The following is a 26,397-nucleotide window of genomic DNA, read 5'->3' on the forward strand; positions in this document are numbered from 1 at the left end:
TTTCTCCTCTTAGGAAGAGTTGGGGATCGTCGAGGCCGCCGTCTTCGTGGAGCCACATCTTCATAGGAATTTGGAGATTCACTTCTTTCTCGTTCATAGGATTATTCCTCTTCTCTCACCATAGAGAGTATTCTTTTAGAAGTATCTACAAGAGTCTTTCTAAGCTCTCTCATCGCTTGGGGAGTTTGGAGAATCCCATGAGTGCGAAGTTGTTGGTTAAGCTTTGTCTGCAAAGTACGATTTCCCATATCTTGTTGCAACCTACTAACAAGATAGTTCATAAACACTGTGGCATCATTAGTAGCACCTTCATGTGCAAAATAAAAGTTGTTATTCTTCATTCTACTCTCTTTATTATTTTCAGCCATGCTAACTAAGTTTATATCTATGCCACTTTGTGTTTTGGCAACTCAAAACTTTTGTTGCTACTCTTCTTTACTTTTGAAAATTAGCTCTCAAGCAGCCAGACCCATGGTTTAGAGGCCGTTGATTGCAAAGAGTATTGGAGAGGTTCTAACATTGCTTGGTTGATTATGGTTCCTATTGAGCTTGCTAGTAGCTCAATAATGGTTAAGCTAAAGACAAGCCCCGAAAGACTCCCTTATTAAGTCTAAATTTCCCAATGGTGTATCTTGAACTAAGTTCTTTTCAACTGGGATAATATCTCACTGTCCCACTTACCCTCTTGCAATGAACATGTGTAACCTTGCATGGAAAACTTATGGACCTCTCTTCTTAAGCAACAAAAGAGAAACCAATAGCTCTGATACCAATGTAACAAGATTGGACTAATAATATTGAGAGTAGAGGAATTAAGATGATCGTAGTGAGCATTTCTTTAAGAGAATTCATCATGAGCATAAGAAAAGTACTTGATGGTAGATAGCAAAATAACCATAATACCTAGTTAGCTTGGCATGAACAATACTTGCAAAAGAAAGAGAGAATTATAGAACTTGGTAACAATTGAGGACCGGATATACTTGGAGTCAGTCCCCCTCCAAAAGGCTTTTGTATTATAGATTCTCCCATGACGAGAGACTTGGTACATTACATGCTTTGTGTTCCTTGAGACCTTGTTGATTCAATGAAGATGGTAAACTTCATGTACCAAATTTATGTCCATAACTAATGTTGTAAAAGCATTAACTTGTCTCCAACCTCAATCCTAAGACCTCAAATACCTTCAAGGGTGGAGAGAGAAAGAAGTAGCATAGGAGAAATAAATAGTCTCCAAGGCTTATCATTATTCTTAGAGCATAGCATAGCATAGCTTAGTTATGGAGATGAAAAAGATGGCAAGCTTTGCTTTGAAGGATTACTCTTGGTTGGATTTTCATTCCATGCATAGCCAAGAGGTGTTGGTGTAGGCTCTCAAAGCTTGGAGAAGGAGATCAAGTTCTTGTTCATCACACAATGAGAGTGTGTGTGAGTGTGTGTGGGAGAGTATATGCTACAAGCAAGGCCTCTTGTTGCTTTCATAGACCCCTCATTTTTTCTGAAGATTTTACCTCATTGGCTCTTGCCAAGCATAACCAATCACATGCTGTGGTCATTTCAAGCAATAGAGGTAGCATTTAGACAAGTGCCCTCCTTTTCCCTTTGAGAGATAGGTCTTGAATAATGCCTGAATAATTAATTAATTAAACTAAATTCTCATTGGACCTCTCTCAAGGCCATCCAATAGACTTTAGGCACACTATGAGGGCAACCTTGCTAGGGGCTTCACATGTGTCCTATATGCCTCTTGTGGAAAGGGCTTGTCTTGAATGTGTGTGTGTGTGTTCTCCCTCATTCCTCTACCTTTAGGGATCGTCCCCTCCTTGTTAGGGATCATGGTTTATATGCACACCACAAGCACCTCAAGTACCTTAGTCATCAAGCATGACAAGCACCTCAGTCACCTTGGTCATCAAGCACCTCAAGCACCTTAGTCATTAAGCATGACAAGCACATCAAGAACATGCCTAGCTTACCCTAAGGTCTAAGGACTTCTATCAATAACCTTTGGAGGTCTTTAATGAAGCTAACCCTAAAGCCTTTTTAGCTCTATTATTTACACATTGTTCTTTAGTAGACCATCTCCTTTTGAGTCATTGTCAAGATGTAACCATCTCTCATTTTGAGTTTGGTCTAACAACATATATCTATGTTCTAGCTCTTGTTTACCTTTTACCTTCCCATACTATATGATCAATTTAACATGAAAAAAATCATTTGGGTAAAGCTAGATATTAGATTTTATGAAAATATTCTTCATGGTCACATTATCAACCAAGTATCTCATATACATAATACATAAATAACATGATATATTCATGCACATATTGTTTATATGGCTTTCATAAATCCAAATTAACAACATGAATGTCACATTTATGCAAAAACAAATGCTTTTATCAAATGACACTCTATAGCCGCGTTACTGACCAAGTATTGTTCAAATCTAAAAGGTGGTAATAGTTTTCATACAAAAATCATATGGTCGTGTTATTGATCGATGCCTATATGTTTCTTTTGCAAGGGGAAGGGAAGTTGACTCACCATAAGGATACATATATCTTCACATTACTGACATAGTATCCAAACGGCGAGCCAATACTACCACAAGGACATCATATTCCCTACGTAATTGAGGTGATGCCCCCATGGTAATGACTATTCTATAGAATAGATTATGCTTTCTAGTAGGAGACTTGGTTGTGTGCACTTGGCTAATGGTTTGGAATTTGACATAGAGGGTGCAGGAGAGTGGTGCATCATACACGCTATGACATGTGCGCTATGTTCCTCAGCTTCTGAGACAGAGCTTGATCTAAGTGAGACAGTTGGTAGCTTCTGGTCGTTAGATACTGCTTAGAGAGAAATATTTCCAGACGCATTGTGGTTCACTAGTGGTTGCCAAAGGAGACCGCAATGGCCTAGTATATCTTGTGCATGTGTCTGAGGTTTGACACAACGTAGTCTTGATTTTATTTTTGGCATGCTTTGAGCGAGATGAGATGTGTCTCTTTCACAAGTGAGCTCCACCATGCTCACGAGACAAAGCATTTGGCTATGTAGGTTGTGCCAGTAAATTCTGTAGAGATAGAGACACAGCAACAGAACTCTAGTTAGACACAGTAGGTGTTGTCAGACTTTGTGCACGTAGAGGTAGGGCAAGTCTGCTCCCTAGAGACACAGATAGAGATGACAGATATGGAGTTTTTTGATATGCTCATGTTAGAGGTTGATGAGTTGGTGCTGAGGCAAGATTTTCCATGCATGGGAACCCCCCATATATTTTTTGCCCTTTTACCAAAATATTTCCTATTATATAAGTTACTTTTGATTTTTTCTTCCTTTTTCACAAACGTTTTAGCCTTTATTAAATAAATAAGACTTATGCTAATCAATCACGATGTAGCATAAATAAGTAAGCTTTCTTTGTTGATCTCTCTTTTGACCTTAAATATTAAATATATATATTCTAAATTACATTATATATTTTAGTATTTTCTGATCTTGCTTGTACCAAAAACCTAAAGGAAATCTTCTCGTGATTTTCCTGCACATCTGTTGGCAGCTCTACTTTTTGGCTTGAATTTTCATCCTCCTTTAACACCTCTGTTCTGCCCAACAGGATAGCACATGTTTTCTCATCTGCACCCTTATGTTCACCGAAGGATTTGCGTGGAAAACGAAACATAGTTGCTAAAAATGTAGATAACCTGCTGCAATTATGAGCCTTTCTTTTATCTGACATGTAAACCTTAGCTGTAATTTTGTCATACAGCCAATTTGCCCAATTTACTGTACCTCCCTGCTCTGCAAAACATAATGGTCCATAGTCTTCCTTTTGACATATAGTCAAACTTTATGAGAAAGCATAATCTTTTCAAATACCATTTGAGTTGCTCTCTCCCTACATAATTTACATTCTTTAGCATGTAGTACTTCCTATTACCCTCTGTAGGCCCAAATTCCTTCTTCAAGAAAGCTTCAGAACACTTAGGGATTGTGAAAATACCCTTCAATGGTAAATGAAATACATGTGAAACCAATTTTGGGGTAAAAGATACTATGCTTCAAATCATACCCTTTGTTTTCCTGAGAATATCTTGCTGTGATTTTTCATAGTAGTTATGTCTCCATTCATCCCATTGGAGTGTTGAAAATGCATGCAGTCCTATGCTTTGTAGCCATACCACTTTAGTCTCTAGTGTCAAGTCTAGAGATACCTTAAAATCCATAAAACGGATCCATTAGGCATGGCTGCAGTTTTGCTGTGCTGAGAGGAGTCTCTACAACCACCTCTTCTTCTCCCGAAGCTTCGTCCTCCTCATAGCTGCTGACACTTTGGTTGAACCAATCCAACTAAAGGCCATTACAAATGGGGTGGTTTCCCTTGGAATTTCTTTAATTTGAAACCATTAACATCAGGTACCAACAACATCAGCAACTCAATGTTCCCTGTCCCAAATCCTATAAAATATTATATGGACCAATATATCTCAAAGTTAACTTGCCTGGATGTGGCCCTAATCTTGATTTATACAACATTATCCAATCTCCAACCTAGAAAACTTTAAACATACTCACCCACCCAATCTTTCCTCCTTATCTGAATGACTTCAGATATATATGACCTTATCAACCTGCCCTTTTCTAACACCATCAAATATCTACTCCTGTACCTGACTGACAATTTGAGAATCATTTTTTCTTCAGTTACTCTAGGGCTTGGAACCACAAATTACGCAGGGACCACAACTTCTAGACCATACACCAATTTGAATGGAGTCATACCTATGGTGACCTTGAAAGTTGTCCATTAGCTTGAGGATGATAAGCTGTGGACTTTTTGTGAATAATCATATGAGTTTTCATTAGTTCAACAATCACCTCATTTAGAAAATGGATCCCTCTATCACTCACCAACTCCACAGGACATCCAAACCTAGACATGATGTTATGATAGAGAAATCTGGCTACACTCTGAGCTTTATTGTCGTTGAGAGCAACAGCTTCAACCCACTCAGTACAATAATCTGTAGCCACCAGAATGTACTTACATCCTTTACTAGTAGTGGGCTTGACAAGTCCAACAAAGTCCAGTCCCCACTTCTAAAAAGGTTCTATAGGTAATATAGAATGATCAGACATTTTGTCCCCAGAATTTGGCTGACCCAACCTTTGACAAATCACAAAGATTCTAGCATGCTCATGGGCATCCTTCAATATAGTAAGCCACCACAATCTAGGTTGCAACACTTTCTTACATGTTATATCACATGAAAAATGTCCTCCAGTTGTTCCTGAATGAGCTTCTTGCAAAACTGCCTTTTGTTCAAAATCTGGAACACAACTTCTAATGATTTGATCAATCCCTTTCCTATATAATGCTCTTGCTATCACCAAAAATGGTCTACTTTTTAAAACAAACTTCCTTCTTTGGTCACCTGAAAATCCCATTGGCATTGTACCATCTGTCAAAAATGTTAACATCTGATCATACCATGATTCAGAGACTGTATTCTGAACTTCAAACAAATCAACATCAGGTAGGTCATCTTGAACACCTGTTGGTTCTTCACCAATATCAATTCTACTCAAATAATCACAAAGTCAAATTCCTGTAACAATAACATCCATCTAGCTAATCTTCCAGTCGACAATGGCTTCTTAATCAGGTAAAGCAATGCCTGATGATCCACATGAAAAATAACTCTGTTGCTTAGCAAATAATGTTTGAATTTGGTTAAAGCATATACCATGCCAAGATCTTCTCTTTCTGTCACAACATAATTCCTTTCAACTGATGTTAACACCCTACTAGAATAGTAAACAGGTCATCAGAACCATTCTTTGACTCTTTCTTGCATGAGGAAAACACCAATAGCCATATACGATGCATCAACAAATACATGGAAAAGTAATGACCAATCTGGAGGTTGTAATATTGGTGCTATTGACAACATCTTTTTTAACATCTAAAATAAGCTCTACTAAGGTTCAACCCATATTAAAGGTACACACTTCTTTGTTAGATGAGTAAGATGTAAACAAAAATTTGCCAAATATCTGAAATATCTAGCATGCCATTGCACCTGACCAACAAACGTGCTAACTTCCTTCAAATTCTTTGGGGTTTTTGCTCTTTTAATCATTTCAATATTCTTCTCATCAATGGACATCCCTTTGTGAGAAACCACATGACCTAAAAGTACTCCACTTTTGACAACAATGAAACTCTAAAAAGGATTAAGGCACATTCTGAATTGTCTACACCTTTCAAAACATAACTTCAAATGATGTAGATGAAGTTCCTTTTTTCCAAATACTAAAAAATCATCCACAAAAACTCTCATGAAATCCTGCAAATAAGGTTCAAATGTCTTGTATGCTATAAAATTGAATGATGGTGGTCCATTTGTGTTCAAAATTCATAATTGTAGATGTAAAAGCACCCCACTCTCTCATAAAAGCTGTTTTTTGTTGATCCTTTTCAACCATTTGAATCTGATTGTACCCTAAAAAAGCATACAAAAGCTATACATTTCTTTCCCTGCTACAACATCCAATATGGCATCACAAAATGGTATTGGAAAAGGATCTGTAACAGTGGCTGCATTCAACTTTCTGTAATCAACACAAGCTCTCATTTTTTTCTTTTTTCTTGGGCACACAATAATTGGTTTGATAAACCCAATAGTTAATAGCTTATCAATCTCCTTCTTTACCTGTTCTGCAAAGTTTGAATTCATTCTATACCTCTGTTGCAAAATCGGAACTACATCCTCCTTTAGATTAATGTGATGCTGATGTAAACCAGGATCTATACCTTTCACTTCAAAATATTCCCATCCAAGAACATCTTTGTACTCCTTCAACAACTGAAACAACTCATGCAAAAAATCCCCATCTATATGAATACTGACCTTGACAATTTTGGGATTCTCTTCTGTGTGCAAATTGAAATCCTTTAACTCATCTTGCTTCACCTAGTTGATCCTTCAAATCTTTCACTTTAAATCTTTTCAGCCAACTCTCTTGCTTTCTTTTCCTCTATCTCTAAGGCTTCCTTTGTATTAGGATTTGACTTTTGATCCACCATCTGCACGAACTCTGATCCCTATATTATCTGCCCAGGTAATAAGTTGGAATCTACCTATTTTTCCTCTTCATCCTTTTGCAGGATACCTTCAACATCAACTTCAAATACTGGTATAATGGTTGGATTTGCTTTTAAAAATGCTTCTTCTTCATCATCCTCCACTTCTTCTACCAAGTTAATTGTTTGAGCATACAAAGGTCTTTCCTTAAAAGGAATATTTTTTCTCCCAAGCATAGGAATTGCAATTTCCTGCTTCCCTTTCTTTATGACAACTTCATTCTCACCCCAATCCTGCTTGACTTTAGCCAATCTGAACCAGGGCCTCCCTAATAACATATCATAGGAGGTATCACCTCTCTCCAAATCCAACACAACAAAATTCACCTGAAACTGAATTCCTGCAATATAAATAGATTGCTATTTCAATATATTTGGTGGTTGAACTCTCCTCTGATCTGCCATCTTCACCTGAAACGGTGCTAGATGCAATTCTCCCAACTTCATTTTATAATACACAGACTCAGCCAGAATGTTGAGTCCAGATCCTCCATCCAATAATACTTCATCAAACAAAGTGCTGCAAAACACCACCTGTATAACAGAGAGGCACTACAAAGTCGACATCTGCTAGATCAACTTTGTTCACTACTGGCTCAAGTATGCTATTTGTCTAAATTGGATACTCCCTTGATAGCAATCTATTCAACAATTTTTTTTTGAAGGCTGGAACCATACATAATAACTGATCCAAGGACATTTGCAATGGAGAGTTTATTAATGCTTCAAACCAGTCCTTGTCATCTTTTTTAATCAAGGGTCTCTCATAGTACTGCTGCAATTGATCCCCTTGAACATCTGAAGTACTATCATTCACATTTTGATTCTTTTGGTCCTTCTGCACCTGTTCCTGAACCTGGTCTCTGATTCCTTTTTGTTCCTTCCAATAAATAGGACCTTTAGCCTTAGACCTTGTAACAACCATTACATCTATCTCTTGGTTCTCCCCACATTGATTAGAATCACAAGCCCATTCATCACAATGCTCTTGATATGAAAACTCCATATTCCTACCAAGGAGCACATCTGATGTTTGTTGCTCATCAATGTCAAATATGATGACATTTTCTTGAGCTGGTGATTGATGTTGGTATTGCTGCTATGGGTAGCCTGCTGATTATCTTGGTTGTAGGGTACAACTGGCATCCCTCTCTCCTCTCTATGATTGACCCACAAAACATAATTGAGACCAACCCAATGATCTGGCGCTAAACAATACACACATGGCATGATGCCTGGTGGTCTTCTCTGATTATATCTGATTTCTCCAAGGTGGTCTTGGAGGTCTCTGAAATGGTGGCCTCCCTCTAAATGGAGCTATTTGATTAGTTTCAACATCTTTTTCCCTCTCTCTGCTTGTGGAGTTGATCTACTCCTATTATTAGGGTTATACCAACACTGGGTTGTGCTATGGCCTTCCCTTTCACAAATTTGACAGTACTGCTTTTTCTTTGGAGCTACAATAGAATATCCAATTTTCTTCAACTGACTAATTATAATCAAATCTTCTTCTTTGTCTTTCTGATCCTTTTTCTTCTTACCACTTTGCTTCTTCTTCTTCTGTTTTCCTTTACTGCTTTCAGCCTCACTATCAGAGGATACCCCAGAATCACTATCTTCATCAGTTCTAGAGTCAGCATCTAACTCTGCTTCTGATTCAGAGCTATGCTTGCTCCTAGATTTTGACCTGGTCATACCAAGTCTTTTTTCAACCCTTGCTGTAGTTGTGACCAAATTGTTGAAGCCACCTACAGTTTCTATGCTGGCCACAACATTCTTCAATCCCTTTCTTACACCTTTCAAGAAACAACCTGCTAACATCTCATCTGTGGGTCTCCCATTACCCTGTAATCTCTCCACCAAAATTATGAATTTTTTAGCATAATCTTTGTTGAGCCATAAGGGAGGTTGAGGTGCTCTGCTAGGTCTTTGCCTGGTAGATACCTATAGTGGGTCAAAGTGGAGTCTTCTTCTAATTCTTGCAGATCTTGTTGTCAAGAGTAGAGCCCCAAAAAATTGGCCCACCTGTCTTCCTACTGACGCTCCTAAACTCTCCCCTATTTGACTCCTTGGTTGCACTTCAAAGACATGATCCACTTCTACTTCCTCCTCTATTGTATCTTCATGATGGAAGGGATCAATATTTCTTGCTTGGGTCTAAGCCCTTGTGTAATAGACCCTAGATACCCTTCTGGGTCGCTCTGACATACATAATCAGTTAATGAAACATAGATACCCGCAGCAATGCTGACACTGAGAGAATTCGGACCAAACCCTAACAAAGTTGTAAACACAACATGATCGCCAAATGTGTATAACAAACCAAGAGAGGCAATGATTTAGATCTAATCAAACAAAGAAGCACATGCAGTAAATTGAAAGTGGTCCAATACTGGTGGGGAATACTTCACAAATAATTGGCACATTGGAAGTTTAAGCTTAACATTGACAAAATATACAGAATGTAGGAAAGATGCTTAGGTGGCAAAAGGTAGAGAGAAAAATGTTGCAGCAAAGCTTGTGTCATGGATGAGTCGAAAACGATAGATCTCGGTCCTTGACGATGACTACAAGGCAATGTTGAGATAATAATAGAGGAATAACCTCGAATGTGTATGTATGTGTTTTGAGAAAAATGTGTGATGATGTGGCTACAGTTGGTTCTCAGATGGAAGTCATAGTAATGGTAGCTCTAAGAAGGCAAACAAGGATGCCATGTATTGAGACTAGGTGCTAGGGCCCTAATTCATGTTAAATGGAAGATTTCTTTGAAAGGGAGTGACAAAAGGTTACAAACCTTTGTAGGAAATCTGCGATCTAGTATGGAAAATGAATGTACTTCAAGATGTGGAAAGTCAAGGGTGTGGAGAAGATGAAAGGTGAAAATTTGTTCAAAAATACGGACAGCCAAAAAGGTTGGAGGAGATAGAATGAGGAGTCTCATCATTTGCAAATAAAAAAGAAACGTTCCAAGTGATTATTCTCTCTCTCTCTCTCTCTCTCTCTCTCTCTCTCTCTCTCACACACACACACACACACACACACACACACATCTCAAGGATGAACGAGTGCTCACGGAACTCGGAAGTTCCCATTGTAAATCATTGGAATGAGTGCTCAAAGATTTTGGGAAAATTACCAAAATACCCCTCTAATTCATCTCCAAAGCCTACATAATCGACTCAAATTCTGAATTTAGCATCTTATATTGATAAGCAACGAGTCTTCTTATGAAAAGCTACAAATTTTTTTAATCTTTGGAGAAATTTAGTTTCACAACCAGGGGTATTTTGGGAATTTTGGAAAATTTGAAGGGCATTTTGGGAATTTATGACAAAATATTGGGGGTGTTTTGGGAATTTTTGAAATTTGAGGGGTATTTTGGGAATTTCCACAAATTAGAGGGTAATTTTCCCTATGATTTTTGAATGGAACTCGAAAGTCCCCCTTGTAAATCATTGGACCTTAAGTTTCAAGGTTAAAAATTGAGCATCTAGATTCTATATTGTGGTGTGTGTGGTGCTTGGACATGTAACGTAAAATATCAAGAAACTGTGTGTGTGTATGTGTGTGTGTGTGTGTGTGAGAGAGAGAGAGAGAGAGGGGTTACGTAGTTAAAGCATTGCATTGCATTATACATTATATATGTGGCACATAACGGGGGGTGGCCCATCGTTAACGGGCAACCCGCTTATTCCATTAAGGGGCAGCCAGTTTAGAAGCATTTAGTTGTGGCAGGAGCAAGAGCAGACGCGGACGTTGCAGGAGCAGAAGCGCCAGCGGCTGGCACTGCAGAACTGGTTGGAGCAGGGGCACGCAAACTTGCTGGCCGCGAATACGTCGCCCTCTCCGTGAGCCTCCATGTGCGCCTGCAGGCTAAGCGACGACGTGGCCACCTGGCTCTGCTCGTCGATGGTTCCCACGAAGTCAGGCCTCAGCTGGCTGCTGCTTCTCTTTGCAGCCGTTACACGCTCCGCAGGAGCCCCGGCGCTTGCGGTCACAGAATGGGCAGCCATAGCTAGTGCCACTAGAAGGAGCATCGTCATGAGCTTGGCGAAGGCAGCTAGCGGGACAGATGCCATGATAGAAGTATATTGAGGAATGTAAAGCTAGAAGCTCTTGTCTTTAAGGCATCCAGTGATCGCAGTCTTGGCTGAAGGGGATTTTATACATGTCCGGCGCAGCTGCATCCAATAAGATCTGTAGACTTTGTTTAGTGGGGGTCTCAGCAGTAGGCTTCGTATTGACCTGTGTGCGCCGTGGCTTGGAATTGCCCGCCTCCTGGCCACTGTCCACAGATGCCAGGTGCTCATGCGAGACGCTTCAAGCATCGTCGCGGCGGCCAAATTTACTAAGAGAGAGTGGGTGGCGCACTTTCTCTTCATAAAGTATTAATGTCCACAGCAATGCGTCGATTACAACACGTTTAATGCGCTAGTAAGTTTTGAAGCTTGCACGGCTCTCGACTCTTTTTGACCAAGTTTTGACAAACTGATTATACCCTTTTCTTTTCCCAGACTCACATTTGTACATAATAAATGTACATACTACAAAGCGCCCTCAAGCACCGAGCCTTGAGGGATCGCACAATCCATGAAAAGGCTACATAGCTCCAAATAGAGGCGAGCCATACCCAATGATCCCGTATATATCACTATTGTGTTGCGGTCATAACGGCAAGAATTGTCCGATTCCACTAGTCCGAGTTCTTCCTTCTTCTTTTTTAATAAACGAACTGAATTAATAAAAGGAAAGAAATACAAAAAGGCCCTTGGGATGGAAAGGGGAATCCGCACTAACTGATTTCATACATTGAGGTAGTTAAAAATAAGAAACAATCTAGTGTGATCATAATGGGCAAGAAAAACTTTTTCCATCTCTGCGATCTTAGAAGTTTTTGAAAGGTTGAAACCTCGGCATCTGCAGCTTTTTTTACCTGATTGAGAATCTCCTTCATAGTAACTTTGAAACTAAAGGCTAGAGGGATATCAGAGTAGGAGAATGAATGGCCAAAGTTAGCATTATTCCATTCTTTCCAAATGTGGTGTAGGAAGAACCCTTTGATATAGGTCCACAGTGGAACATCACTGAAAGTACATTCCACAAGGAAAATGGATCTCCAATCGAGTTTGTCCCTTTCAGCCCTAAAAACATTTTGTAGCTGAAAAACAAAGTGGGACTTGTATTTACAATGAATGAGCATGTGATTAAAGATTCTTCAACTTCCTTGCATCTGGGAAAAATGCCATCAGCAATTCCTGGCTTTTTTGCTTTAGGTGACCTGTCTAGAGGCCTTGATGAACTATCAGCCACATCAAACAACTGTGCATAATGTTGAGGGGGTATGCCCAAATGCATTTGAAACTATAACAGATTGCTTTTAGACCATGTTAAAGCCCATATGAAGTTAAGGTTTTTAACTAGACTGGAATTCATTGTCTGTTGAGGATCAAAATTCTGGTAAATGTGAACACATATCTGAGCGGCCCTTAAAGCAACCCTGTAGCCTTGATTGGAAACTGGCACATCTTGAAAGGACAAGCTAAGTACTAGCTTGAGAAATGTGTAGCAATTATGAGCTTTTCTGGTTAGAGTAGGATTTCCTTTGACATCAGCTTTGCCAAACCAAATTGATTCCTGCAAGCAGAATTGAATTTAGCAGAGCCAGCTAGCTCGAGAATTCCATTTTTGTTTTAGCAACTTCCATGCTTTCCAGAACCTGTAAGAAATAACAGAACCTCTAGGGACGAAATCCACATTAGAAGTTAGCAATCCTTGGAAAGATAAACCAGTGCAAGCTCTGTATCCTTGAATGTAAAATGACTGAGTATTTCTTTTGAGAAGAATTGCCCAAAAATATTTAGAATCTTTTGCCCTCTTTATCCATTTGCTTGCTAGCTTATTAAAAAGCTTTTGAACATCCAAGATTCCCAGACCACCTTGACCTTTAGGACTGCAGCATACCTACCAAGAAACTTTTGGAGTTCTATCCCAAAGGAATGTCCTTGAAAGGGAGAATTGGTATTGAGCAGGAGACCAACAGGATAAGAGAAATACCAAAGAAGACAACATATAATGGTTAAGTACAAAGACCCTTGAAGATAAAGTGGGCTTATGATTCTTCCACAAGTAAATCTTTTTCCTATATTTCTCCAGCACCCACTCCCATCTCTAGTTGAGAGATACCTTAAAGCCCATAGGAATTCCAAGTAATCTAAAAATGAGCCCATATTTAAGCGGTTTACATCCTGCTTCACTCATGATGTTTGGACAAGGCCCCTTGGAACCTTTGTAGTTTGTTTTTTCATAGTTGATGATTGATCCACTGGCAAGACAGAAAGTGTTAAGGCAAGATCATAAAATTTCTATTGTCTGCTGGGTGTTTCTCACCAGTGCACGAGTTCTTCCTTTTTACAATGACTTCCCTGCTCTCTTGGACAATCTCCGTGAAGCTAGCTATTAAGAGGTCATTTCAGATATGCGACGATTCTTGGCCTTCCAAACTGGGTGAGAGTAGCAGAATCTAACAAGTTGTGTATATATTAGAACCACTTGGCTTTTCACTACCTTCCCTCCTAATCGTTCTTGAAAAATCGTGTCATCCAGGTCGTTTGAATCCATTTGTGCATCTTGCTTACCAACCTCTAATCACCAGACACTTCTTGAATAAGTGAGGGGATCCTCACTTGTTATTTTGCACCATGAGTACCTATTTGATCCAATACCTCCGGCTTGAATTTTGATGCTCATCGACAAATTCTCCCATAGCACCTTCCACAAAAAAAAAAGAACCTTCCCAAAGAAAGAGGCCACTGTGGAATCTAGATGTTAGTTTTTATCATCACCCATCTCAGTTCTGGCCATTGCCACCCATCTCGATTCAAGCCATAGGCTTGCTTTGTTGCTTGTTAAGGGGAGAGAAACCATCACACTCAATCATTAGATTGAGTTATATATCCTTGGTTTGTGGTTTATAGAAATGTCTGCTCTTGGGCCACAAGAGAAAGATAGAGATAGAGATCTATTGACCTCCTTTCTTCTTCACCTTGATTGTTGACCGCTGGGTCAACAACACAACATATATAACTCAAGTTCCGTACCAAAGTCTTATCTTTGTGAGTTATGAAATGTTGCGGATTATGGCTATAAACGTCATTTGTAATGAGTAGTTATTCTAGTTTTAGAAGCCGGGGTGCAATGGCACTTCCATTCTGACACCTATAGGTTGGTCAAATGATCAAGAATCTGTTCCAAAAGCCTGATGTCTGTTCTGATGAATTCCCAAGTCAAATCAACTCTAAATTTGACCAAATTTGCCTAGGAGGCTTATCTAAGGCTACATGACAACATGTTATGTCCACAAGAGAATTTTGGTCTCAGAATCATGTAGTAGACATCCTACGCGTAGGATGTTTTTTTGCTCAAAATGAACCCAAATTTGAACCACGGACTCTCCTTAAGGTGCTGATCACTGTGGTATGCTCAGAATTTTGTTTAGAGTCCAAAATCACACAAAAGACATCCTACGCATAGGATGTCTTTTTGGCCTGTTTGACCCCAAACTTGTCCCACAGCTTCCCCTTGATGTCAGTAACCCAGTGGTATGCTTAGATTTTGGTTTGGATTTCAAAAGTCCCAAATTTTAGCCGTTCTTGCCTTTTTTTCAGTCAAAAGTGCTAAAGTCTGCTTTGAACCCAATTTTCTCACCCAAATGAGGTGAAACCCCTTACAGTCACTCAATATATCATTCGAAACATGTTCATGCAGCCATATTATGGTTTTGGTCTCAAAATAATGCTTTGGCACAAATTGGGTAGGATGTCTGGCAATTTCAATCTATCTGGCCTTATCATGTCAAGATATGGTCAAATTTCCACTTTCCAGGTGAAAATAGGGTAAAACCTACCTTCTTAACACACTGGTCAACTCAGAATTTCAAAATTTCCACCAGATCACCTTGTAGCCATCCTACGCGTAGGATGTATTTTTTTCTCTGAATGGACTTCTGTTTCTACCCAAGGTGCTTCTTGATGCATATAACAAGAATATGTGATCACAGCAAATTTTGGATGTCAAAATTGCTCAGAATCACCACTTTTGGGAAAATATTTCTCTGAAAGAGTAACATCCCCTTAACTCTCAGTCTATATGTCCAAATGACATGAGCTTTGGTGTGTGTGTCCAACACAACATGCAAAATATGGGTATGATGTCAAATCTTGATTTTTGCTTCCAGAATCACTCTCTAGACATCCTACGCGTAGGATGTCTACTGATGAAATTTTTGGCAGAATTCATCCACAGGCATCCCCAAGTCTTGAGCGCTACTTTTCAAGCATTCCTACTAGGTTTTATGCAAAATTGTGCTCAGAATCTTAAGTTTCTTGTTTTCGCGTTTTTGACACTCCGTCTTTGGTCTTTTGAGTGTCAAGAGTTGGTCAAAACTCTAGTTTCAATGTATACTTAGGGTAAACCCCCCCTTCTGAACACACTAGTGCAGTCAAAATTTTCAAATTTGGTCTTCAGAACCCCTTTGAGACATCCTACGCGTAGATTGTCTATGTTTACAGAATTGCAGGTTTTCTTTCACAGAACCCTTGCAAATGCTCTTTTATATGCACAGCATCAGTCAGTCATACAAAAATATCCACAAAAGCTTGTTTAATGCATTTTTACCCTCAAAAGCACACTTTTCCGTGATTTCAAATGCAATCAAGCACTTTAGGAAATAATTCAGTGTTGAATAGCTCTAGATCAAAATTGGATCCCTTTCCTAAAGCTACTCCTACAAATCATATGGGGTTTTGCATCTATGAGTAGAAAAACGCTTCACTGCCACACACGGACTAGTAAATGCTTTTATCACCTCACAAATCACTCGACCACCAACAACTACTCTAATCCACAGATCCTAACTAAACCTATCTAGTCGCAGACCCTCGGCAAGACACACGCTTCCTGGCTATCCACTTGATCGCGGAATATCGTCTTCCGGATCCACTTAAGAAAAATGCTTTCTTTAGCCGAAACTAAATCAAGAAACCATCACACGAGTGTTAGAAGTAAAAATAGTTGCTGTGAGTTTAGCACATCAAGGCGAAGCTACAGTGCAAGTTTGAGCTGAAACAGAGCAAAAAGACATCCTACGCGTAGGATGTCTCCAGGGTCATAAAGTGGTCAAAATTCTAATGTATCCATATAGGGAGGTTCTAAGTGTCTCAAGGATTCAGATCTTTTTTCAAAAGTGAATTTGGACCTTGTTTGGCCTATTTACCAAGCAAAGACAAGAATTGTCAGACATCCTACTCTTGGAGTGCACTAGAAGCTTATGCAGCCCAAATCTTGACCTATTGGCATCCAAATTCATTTTTGAGTATACCATTGGGTTGCTAAGCACTAGGAGAATCTTGGGATCGAGTTTGGACAAAATCTAAGCAGTTAGACATCCTACGTGTAGGATGTCTCCAACTTGATTTAGGACTCCAAACCAACCTATGAGCACACCACTGTGATCAACACATCAAGGAGAAGCTGGGGTCAAAATTTCAAGTCATTCTGAGCAAAAAGACATCCTACGCGTAGGATGTCGCAAGGCCATTTTTAGGTCCAAATGAGATTCTGAGCATACCATTGTGTTGCTGGACTTAAGGGGAGTCTCTAGACCAAATTTTGTCAAATTCTGAGCATATAGGCATCCTACGCGTAGGATGTCTCTAGGCCAGTTTTAGGGTCCAACTAAAATTTTGACCATACATAAGTGTTCGCAGTGTCACACAGATCCCAAATCTTCTTTTGAAATTGAATTTGGACTCATTTTGACCATTCTAAACTGCATTTCACTGTTTTGGCCATAACTTTCACAAACGGTATCGGATCGGAAAAGTTTTTATATCAAAACGTAGCCTGAGACCGGCTCTATAGATCTTAGAGCAAAACATGAATTAATGATGCCAATGGCAACCATTTAGTTCAATTTTGAAAAAAACGTTCTTTGAGGCCTCAAAATTCATCCGCAAGTTAGGGGTATCTGAAAGCGACAGTTTGCGAGAATTGTGACGAAACGGTTGGGGTTTTGGACTTAGTTTCGACTTTCCCTAACCAAAGAACTTGAGCAAAGTGGACTAAGTCTACTTGAACCAAGCAAAAGCTCTTAAGCCCAGAAATCATGTCTACCCTAGATTCAAACGCAGCTTACACAAGCTTGGAGATCCCGACGATAGAGGAATATCCTCCCACAATGGATCTTCCAAACTTGCAATTGATAAAGATACATCTTGTTGAGAGAGTTTGGATGATTGGTCATGAGAGTGAAGGACTATATAGATACATTCACGACAATGAGGTCAATCTTTATAGGTGCTCAGATCCATACCTAGAAGAGATAACGTATTACAAGCTCTTATATGTCTACACATACGGAGTCGACTGTCAATGGAGATCTATAGTTGTCGACAAGTATGGACGAGAATACACAGTTGTAGAAAGCACAAATCCACAGACTGTACTAGAAAGAGGTGGATATTTGGTCAATGAAGGACCACAAATACCTCCACCAAACACGAGAATTCCTATAGGAATTCCAAGAAGAGAGCCACCAGGATTCCCCTCAAGAGCGATAATGAGAGAAGGATTGGGAGAGTCTCTGGTTAGACTTGTAGACAATCGACGAGTTAGACCATCCCAAGTCCAGAAATAGGTAAACAGAAGATACTCCGGAGATAAAGATTCGAGAGATCACGTAACGGCTTTTAGAAGAGCCATTAGAGCAGAGGAAGTTTCAGATTATGCGACACATTTTGCGGGATTTGGATTGACTCTAAAAGATGATGCAGCTACATGGTTCGACTCGGTGGAAAAATGGGATTTTGAGACCCTAGATGATCTGTTTGAGGAGTTTATTGAAGAATTCTCGCCAAAAGGCATTGCTCACAACACGGTCACAAATCCATAGATTCAAACAGAAAGAGGATGAATCAGTACGCAAAGCATCATTACAGCTCAAGAGATATGTTAAGCTCTGTCCGAGAGCGGAATTACCTACGCAAGCACGACTGATGATGATCTTTATCCAAGGAATGAGACATGCGGACCTTCAGACGGATCTGCATATGATAAGGAGGATGACGCTAAACGAGTTGATCAAAGAAGCTCTTTATCTAGTGGATAACTGTGAGGCATACATAGAAAAGGACTTAAAGAGTCAAGGAGATGACACATCCTCTCAGCACATTGTTTCACAGATAAGTGAGTCAATTGCCAAGCCAACGGCACATATTGATCGAGAAAAGCTTATCGACGACTTGGTCAAGAGGTTGATTCCTCTTGTAAGGTCTGATTTGGGAGAGCCGAAGTGGTGTGAAATTGATAGAAAATGGACGAACCATACGGGGGAAGAGTTCTATTATAGCATGGAAAATGCTAGGGAGAGGTATGTACAACCTGTTCTAGAAGCACCTACTCCACCTAGATACATTACGGAGAATGCGCCACGACCAATAGGAGTTTTAAGGCCACAGCTTGTCTTAGGACAACAACCTCCGCTGCCAGGTGCTAGAATGCTGGTAGACATGAGATACATGCCAATGATGGAAGCATCAAATAAACCAATGCCAGTACCAGCTACAATGTGGTATAGCAACCAAAGTGAGTACTACCCTTTGGAGCAACAAAATGTGAGAGAAACACATGGAGTGGTGAGGCCGGTACAACCTCCACCTCCTGGGTTTCAGTCGAAAGAAAGAAGGTATGAAATGGACGAAAGGACATTGCGATTCATTGCAAATAGCGGCTTATCTAGGTCAAAGCTTGCTTATAGCCAAGAGGAAATGCTAAAAGAATCTCCTCAACCAGAGACAGATTGTCACAAAAGTCATGACAACCACTTGGTCAAACAATGTCCTCATACGGAGATCACCGAAGTAAATGCCTATTGTCTTGAGTGTGGCATCCCTCAGTTGATCTCCGATTGCCCGAAAAACCCAAACCAAATGAGGAAAATCACAACAAATGTATTAGGGATTGTTCAGCTCCCTAGTAGCTCAAAAAATGAAAATGTTGTATCAGTTCAAGTAGTTATGAGAGCACAAGCTCAAAAGAAAGCTGATGAGAATCCAGAGACAAAGAACATGGAAAGTGACATGAGTCCAAAGAAAGATGATGGACCAAAGACAGACGCACCTAGTCAGAAAACCAAGAGCAAACGAAAAAGTTAGAAAGCTAGAAAGACTAGGATGAAAGCACGCAGGGAACGAGAGCAAAAATCCCTAGCTGAGAAGCTTACCGAAGCTGCGGAGAAGATAAAACAACATGAGGAAAAGGAGGCACCTTCTCTTACACAGATGGTTACACCTCTAGAAGAACCATCCACGGATGAGAAACCGAGAAGTACTAGTTCAAGAGGATCTGTGTTGGCAGAGAAGGTTAATGAGACATTAGATGCCCTCTTGAAAGCCTATGATGTGAGGCTCAAAAACAACCAAACCCAAGAACACAGGTGGATGACATATCCCTATGCGGAACTAGAAAAGCAAAGGTTTGAAATGTGCCAGAAAATGATTCAAATAGCCCAAGCTTTACTAGAACCACCAGTTGCAAAACCTGAGGATGTGATCCGTGTCATGCCTACACAAGTAATCACTACAAAAAAAAGCCTATAACGTGGGTTCAATAGGAGGGATTATTTTATTCTATATTTTATCAAATTTTCACATATAGAAGGGTATCAAAAAAAAAGATCTTGCAAAAAAAAATTAGAGATTGAATAAAAAAAGGGTTTGTTTTATTGGTGAAAAAATCATAGCTTAGGGGTTTTATATAGACTCCTTGAATGCACATCATGTATAGGTTTTACATGGAGTGACCCCCCCAAGCCTTTATCTTGGAATACAGTGAGAACCGATAGAATGAGGACGTACTCTATGAGCTAGATAAGATTTAGCAGCGTAAGGTGTCAACATAGAGTTAGGTAGAGAAGATCAAATAGCTCATTAGAAATTTGCACAAACCCATATTGGAGAAACTCATGAGAGTCTGGCTTTTAAGTGGATCTAGGAACAAGAAGTCGAGAGAGTAGTAATACCATGCTCCCATAGGGAAATTCAACGACTTAGTGAAAAGGGCTCTTAGACTAGAATGGCATGCCAAGAAGTTGAAGGGAAAAAAAGGTAAATCCACCTAAAGTTCTAATGAATATTTGTCAAGAGACTCATAACCAAACTCCAAATTGTCTAATGACAATCATTCTGAAGATGCATCAAAAACCAGAAAGAAAGGGTCTTGGAAAAGGAAGATCAATGAAGTATCTAAAAAAATATTTGAGATCTCAAAGACTAGACCTTCAATCAAAAAGGTGGAAACTTGATGTATAAGATGTAAATCAAATTGGAATTGAAGTGATGAATGCATCCAATGTACTTATTGCAAAGCATGCGATCATGTGTGGAAGAACTATAAGATAACAATACACCATTTCAAGCAAGGGAAAGGTTTATTGATGATGAAATTGACCCCATCGATGAGCCAAACAAGTAAGAGAAAGTGGCCAAGAACCCTAATAATGAAGCCAGTACCAGTGGTATGGATGGGAGACACACACACCACACTCCTATGGTTAGAGGAAAATTAATTTACAAGAAGAAATTTCAGATGTCAATGGGCTCTTTTCAACACAATGTCCTAAAAATGCAGAACATGAAGTGACCGAGGGGAAGTTGGTAGAGCTAGTACTAGTGCATGAGATCACTAGGAGCTATGGCATTGTCATCAAATAAATCCTAAAGGAGTCAATCACTCGATTAAAGTAGAGTAAAAAGAACCAACTATGGGAGAGACAAAGGGCAATCAATTGAAGGTTAAAGGGAACGCCAAATAAGTGGACAAATGGCAATAGAAAAAGGTATTGGATACTCAAATCACGAAAGATCTAGAGCGAAGGAAGCCAGGGAGACTAGAGTTCTTAGAATCTAGGACCATTCAGAGGCTTTTGCAAAAGTAGCTCAGTAGTCTAGAAAATGAAACTCCCAACCCGTGGTTCTAAAAAGACAACTAAAATTTTACCTAGTTTTGATAAGACAAATCCAAAGAAGGAAGTTTTGCAAGTTAGAGTTGACTTAGAGAATGATGATAAAAAATGTCTAGATAGAGAAAATATTTAGAAAGAAAAATCTAATTTCTCACCAAAGGATTCATCATCAAGCACGTCAAGAACAACACAAGCATGAACCTGTGAGGATAGTGCCATGCATGACAATTAATTCATAGAAGGCATATTGTACATTCCAAACTTAAGTTTTGAAAATGAGTAGGATGAAATCTATGTAACCATATGTGAAAGGATCTAGCGGCTCAGTATCAAACTATAAGATCCCCGACTTTTGGGTCTCTTTTAAAAATTAAAAAAAAGATTTTAATGTCCACTTCTTAAATTTTTGGTTTAGAATGCTCATTTGACATTATTAAATGGGTTTAAAAGGAAAACCAAGGTCGTTTCCATGTTATAGAAGGTCAAATGGACGTTTGATTTTAATTTATTTTTATCTTTTTTAAATCTTTTTCATGCTTTTTGTGCTTTTTGGTGTTTTTTTTAAACATAAAAAACAAGGCTATATCCTTAACCTACGAGTTTCGAGGATGCTATGGTTTAGTTTTGTAAAAATATGTCTTTTGAGCGCTTTTCACGCTATTTTTAGCTTTTTATGATTTTGGGTGCTTACTCGATAAAAAGCAAGTTCAGTTTTTTTGTTTAAGTGGACAAGGAAAACCCATGGTTTAAATTTAATAATTACTATTTGTAAAAAAATTTATGCTATTTATGACTTTTCGCGCTTTTCAGTGTTTTTGAAAAGCAATGTGCTTTTAAGGATGATATAAACTTTAAAACAATATTTTTAGTCATCATTGGGTAAAAACCTGACCATATGGGAATTTTTATGAGAATTCTTTTAATAAAAAAGCGTCATTATAAAAGTGCTGGGACAGAGTGAAAGAGATATAATTACACCGGGGCATCACAATGCAACCTAGTGCAGTTATGGTCTCATTAGTTGCTGGGATCTGTTCCAATTTATCAAAATTGAAGAGAAAGAGCTAGGTGAGAGTTGACCACCAAAAGCTATGCCATGTTTTTAGAAAATACTTGAGTCTTTTTCCAAAAGTTGGAATCCATTTCTATCAGAAGAGGGGGCTCCCTGTTTGCCTTGGGGAACACTCCGGACCGATAGAAAACGTATAAATTTGTCCCTAGGGACAAATGGGAATTTGTCTCTAGACTGATGGAGCAAGGTTGTATCGGGATCTTCAACCTTGCTATTCATGCAAAGGCTGAGTGTGCCAAGTTTGTGGTCTCAATTGCAAAGCAAGACCAAGCATGGGACATTATGACAAGGGATATGATTGACAAGGCAAAGCTCTTCTCTCAAGGTGGCCAATGGAAAGAGTTAGAGGTACATGACAAATTGTTAGCTCCTCGATGGTCCAACTTGAGCCTAGGTGGCACAACGGGCGAGCTGGTATAAAATTGTACTATTAGAGCAACAAAGACACAAGAATGGGGAGAGATAACTAGATATTTTCAAAACTCCATAACACATTGTTCCCCTTCGCTCTCCAGAACAAGAAGTAAATTATTATTGAACCCATTTTGGAGAGAACTTGCCAAAAAGATCAATAACAAAGGACTCGGACGATTGGCCCATTTTTGAGACAACAACAACTAGAGGTGAAGAAACAGACCAACTAACTACCCGCTCTTATCTCAATGGTACTGAAAGACTGCTAATCAACAAAACTCTAGAAGTGTTGGACAATTGCGTGATGTCTACTATCTGCGAGTCTAATTTTGAGTGGAAAGCTTGGCGGTGGCCCAAGAGCAAACATTTCTATAATCTGCAAAGCGAGGATATATACATCACTCTGATGATCAAGAGGGATTGGTTCTCCCCCCCTCAACAAGCAACGGAGGAAGAAATGTCATGAATTGAAATAGGTGGCGATAGCAAATAGCATCTGGATTCCACAGTGGCCTCTCTGGTTGAACGTTTTCTGTGGAAGGTGCTATGGGGGGGCTTTGTCGACGGCCACCAAAATTCAAGCGAGAGGTATTAGATCAGAACTCGGGGTGCAAGTGCACTTTGTACACACATTTTGTTAAAAGTTGGTCGAAAAGAGTCAAGAGCCGTGCAAGCTCGTAAACTTGACCGCATTAAACGTGTTGTAATCTATGCAGTGCAACTGTACTAATTAGAGAAAGTGGGCCGCCGCGACGATGGTTGAGTGAGGGGCCTCCTCGTCTCTCATCAGCACCTTGTAAACTGTGTGTGGACAGTGGCCAGGAGGCGCGATAAAAGTGTCGAGAGAAATGGCATGTGCCAAGGTGGCGCACGCAGGTCAATACGACGCGTGCTGAGACCCCCACTCAATAAAGTCTACAGAGCGTTTCCTGCACCGGACATCTATAAAATCCCCCTATCAGCCAAGACTACGATCACCTTAAGGACAACAGCTTCAAGCTTTATCCTCATACAACTATCATGGCATCTGCCCCGCTAGCTGTCTTCGTCAAGCTCATGACGGTGCTCCTACTACTAGCACTCGCTGTGGCTGCCCATTCTGTGACCGCAAGCGCCAGGGCTCCTGCGGAGCATGTAACGGAGGCAAAGAGAAGCAGCAGCCAGATGAGGCCTGACTTCGTGGGAACCATCGACGAGCAGAGCCAGGTGGCCACGTCGTCGCTGAGCCTGCAGGCGCACATGGCGGCTCACGGAGAGGGCGACCTATTCTCGGCCAGCAAGTTTGCGTGCCCCTGCTCCAACCAATTCTGCAGTGCCAGCCGCTGGCGCTTCTGCTCCTGCAACATCAACGTCTGCTCCTGCTCTTGCCACAACTAGCTCCTTTGATTATGTAATGGGCTGCCCCTCGTGGCCCTCATGAGAAATATTGTAATGCAATAAAGTGTATTCGTATAGCCGTCTCTCTCTGTCTCTCTCAATCAATACAACTCCACTTACATTTTCTAAAATTTTGTTAGCAGCAACATTCCTAGTATTCTAGATAAAGGATAAAGCCCAAACCCTAAAGAACTGAATACAAAAGTGCATGTGGTTGTCTTGAGAAAAGGCATAGGCAAATGTTACCTTGAACTTGGTAACCTTGATTCCCATGCAGTTCTCCAATGTGCAACATCATTATCTCACCAACTATAAAAGAGAGCACAACTCCAGAACAAATGCTTAAGAGTGTCCTCTTTCTAACGTTAGCTGGGGCAAGTATCAAAAGATGTTTTCTTTTTAGCCAATATAAGTTTCCCAACCTACAAAGGGAAGCTCCTAGTCTCACTCCCTTAAGGACAAGAGCTTCTAGCAAGTTTGCATGCCCCTTTTCTAACCAATGTTATAGTGCCAACTGCTTGATCTTCTGCTTCTACAACATCTACATCTACTGTTGTTCTTGCCACAACTAAATACTTATAAATTGCTTGCCTCATAATCAAATAAGCCGGCCGCTCCCTTAAGGACAAGAGCTTCTAGCAAGTTTGCATGCCCCTTTTCTAACCAATTTTACAGTGCCAACTGCTTGCTCTTCTACTTCTACAACATCTACATCTACTCCTGTTCTTGCCACAACTAAATACTTATAAATTGCTTACCTCGTAATCAAATAAGCGGGTTTCCCATTAGCGATAGGCCACACTCCCTTTATGTGCGTGTATATAATGTATAATGCAATGCAATGAATCAACTACATAACCTTCAATCTCTCTCTCTCTCTCTCTCTCTCTCTGTGTGTGTGTCTCTCTCTCTCTCTCACACACACACACAAACTCATTATCCCTTGGAAGATATTATATTAGTTAGTACTTAGCTCCATCTGGATTAGATTTATATTGGAGGGTATCCTCCTCATTGAATGGGAGGGTTAATATGTGAGACAACTGGAGAATACCAAACAAACCATTGTCTAAACCTAGACGCCTAGGCTCTAGCGTATCCACTAAATAGAAGACCTCATATACAATTTGTGTTGAGATGTCGAGCTCTACATCTTGAGCTGACATCCACTACGGGTTTTGGCTGTTTACGGCATTTACTCACTCGCGCGTTAGGTGACCGACACGGAGGATCTCTACCAGTGATTTTACAGCTGGACTACACTTATAGTGCCAGCTTAGTACGCTTCTAGCGAGTTCACACTTAGTGACCGCATGTACATATGTGCTACTTTTCAGTTTTAGCACTTAGTCATTTTGTACTCTTTTTTCTAGGAGAAGAAGAAGAAGCTTTCCATCTCTGTGTGCTTTGTGCTTGTCTTGTGTAGCTCTCTTGCATCCTCTTTCTTTACATGGTATCAGAGCCTGGCACTACAAGAGGCTATTCATATTAGCGACGCTCACACAATGACGCTCAAAAAAAAAATTCCCGGCGTCGCTATGAGCGTCGCAACTTTCTTTGTAAATTTGCGACGCTCATAGCGGCGCCGGCTGGGCTAAAAAAATAACCGAGCGCGCCCAAAAACTCAGATCTCAGATCTGAGTTTTTCGGCGCCCTCAAGCAAGGAGCAGGTAATGCTCTCCCTCTCCCTCTCTCTCTCTCTCTCTCTCTCTCTCTCTCTTTCTTCTCCACACACACACACACACACGAGGAGAGGAAGGAGAGCCAGGTATGCTCCTTCCCTCTCCTCATTCTCATGTTCCCTTCCCCTCTTTCTCTCTCTCCCTCTCTCTCTCTCTCTCACACACACACATACACACACACACATAGTGTTTTTGAGAGAGAGAGAGAGAGAGAGAGAGAGAGAGAGAGAGAGAGAGTACAAACAAAAACAAAAATGCACACACACATACATAAACAAAGAATGCACACACACATTGAAAGAGGAAAAGAGAGAGAGAGCATGCATAAACAAAAAACGCACGCATTGAGAGAGGAAAAGAGAGAGAGAACATGCATAAATAAAAAACGCACACATTGAGAGAGGAAAAGAGAGAGAAAACATGCATACGATCCAAAAAAACGCACACACATTGAGAGAGAAAGAGAGAGAAACTAATTTAACGTCGTAGGAAACTAATTAAAATTAAAAGACCTAAAGATCTAGTCGACGAGGAGTTGAACTCAAGACCTATTATTCAAGAGGGAAATGGCATAATCAATCTATCATACTTGGCATGGGTGATAGAAAGGTTATACCATTTATCTCTTTTTATTGGCACACACATCCACACAAGCGCACACACACAAGAAGAAGAGAGT

At 40.0% G+C, this 26,397-nt stretch overlaps 2 protein-coding genes across 2 annotated transcripts; one reads left to right on the forward strand and one right to left on the reverse strand.

Annotated features, from left to right (window-relative positions):
• Positions 1–10,755: 10,755 nt before the first annotated feature.
• LOC147454099 (uncharacterized) lies at positions 10,756–11,301 on the reverse strand. Its single transcript, XM_086517268.1, has one exon. The coding sequence runs from the start codon at positions 11,233–11,235 to the stop codon at positions 10,879–10,881; it is 357 nt and encodes a 118-aa protein (XP_086373394.1). The 5' UTR covers positions 11,236–11,301; the 3' UTR covers positions 10,756–10,878.
• A 12,347-nt stretch (positions 11,302–23,648) lies between these two features.
• Positions 23,649–24,167, forward strand: LOC147454100 (uncharacterized). The gene has a single exon (XM_086517269.1). It carries the CDS (start codon positions 23,680–23,682, stop codon positions 24,034–24,036), a length of 357 nt encoding a protein of 118 aa, XP_086373395.1. The 5' UTR covers positions 23,649–23,679; the 3' UTR covers positions 24,037–24,167.
• The last annotated feature ends 2,230 nt before the right edge of the window (positions 24,168–26,397 follow it).

Source organism: Adiantum capillus-veneris, chromosome 7, assembly GCF_014529385.1.
Source record: "Adiantum capillus-veneris isolate H3 chromosome 7, ASM1452938v2, whole genome shotgun sequence".
NCBI classification, from domain to species: domain Eukaryota; kingdom Viridiplantae; phylum Streptophyta; class Polypodiopsida; order Polypodiales; family Pteridaceae; genus Adiantum; species Adiantum capillus-veneris.

Coding starts and splice junctions, on each gene's coding strand:
- LOC147454099 (XM_086517268.1), bottom strand. CDS start 11,235: ATGGCATCTGTCCCGCTAGCTGCCTTCGCCAAGCTCATGACGATGCTC.
- LOC147454100 (XM_086517269.1), top strand. CDS start 23,680: ATGGCATCTGCCCCGCTAGCTGTCTTCGTCAAGCTCATGACGGTGCTC.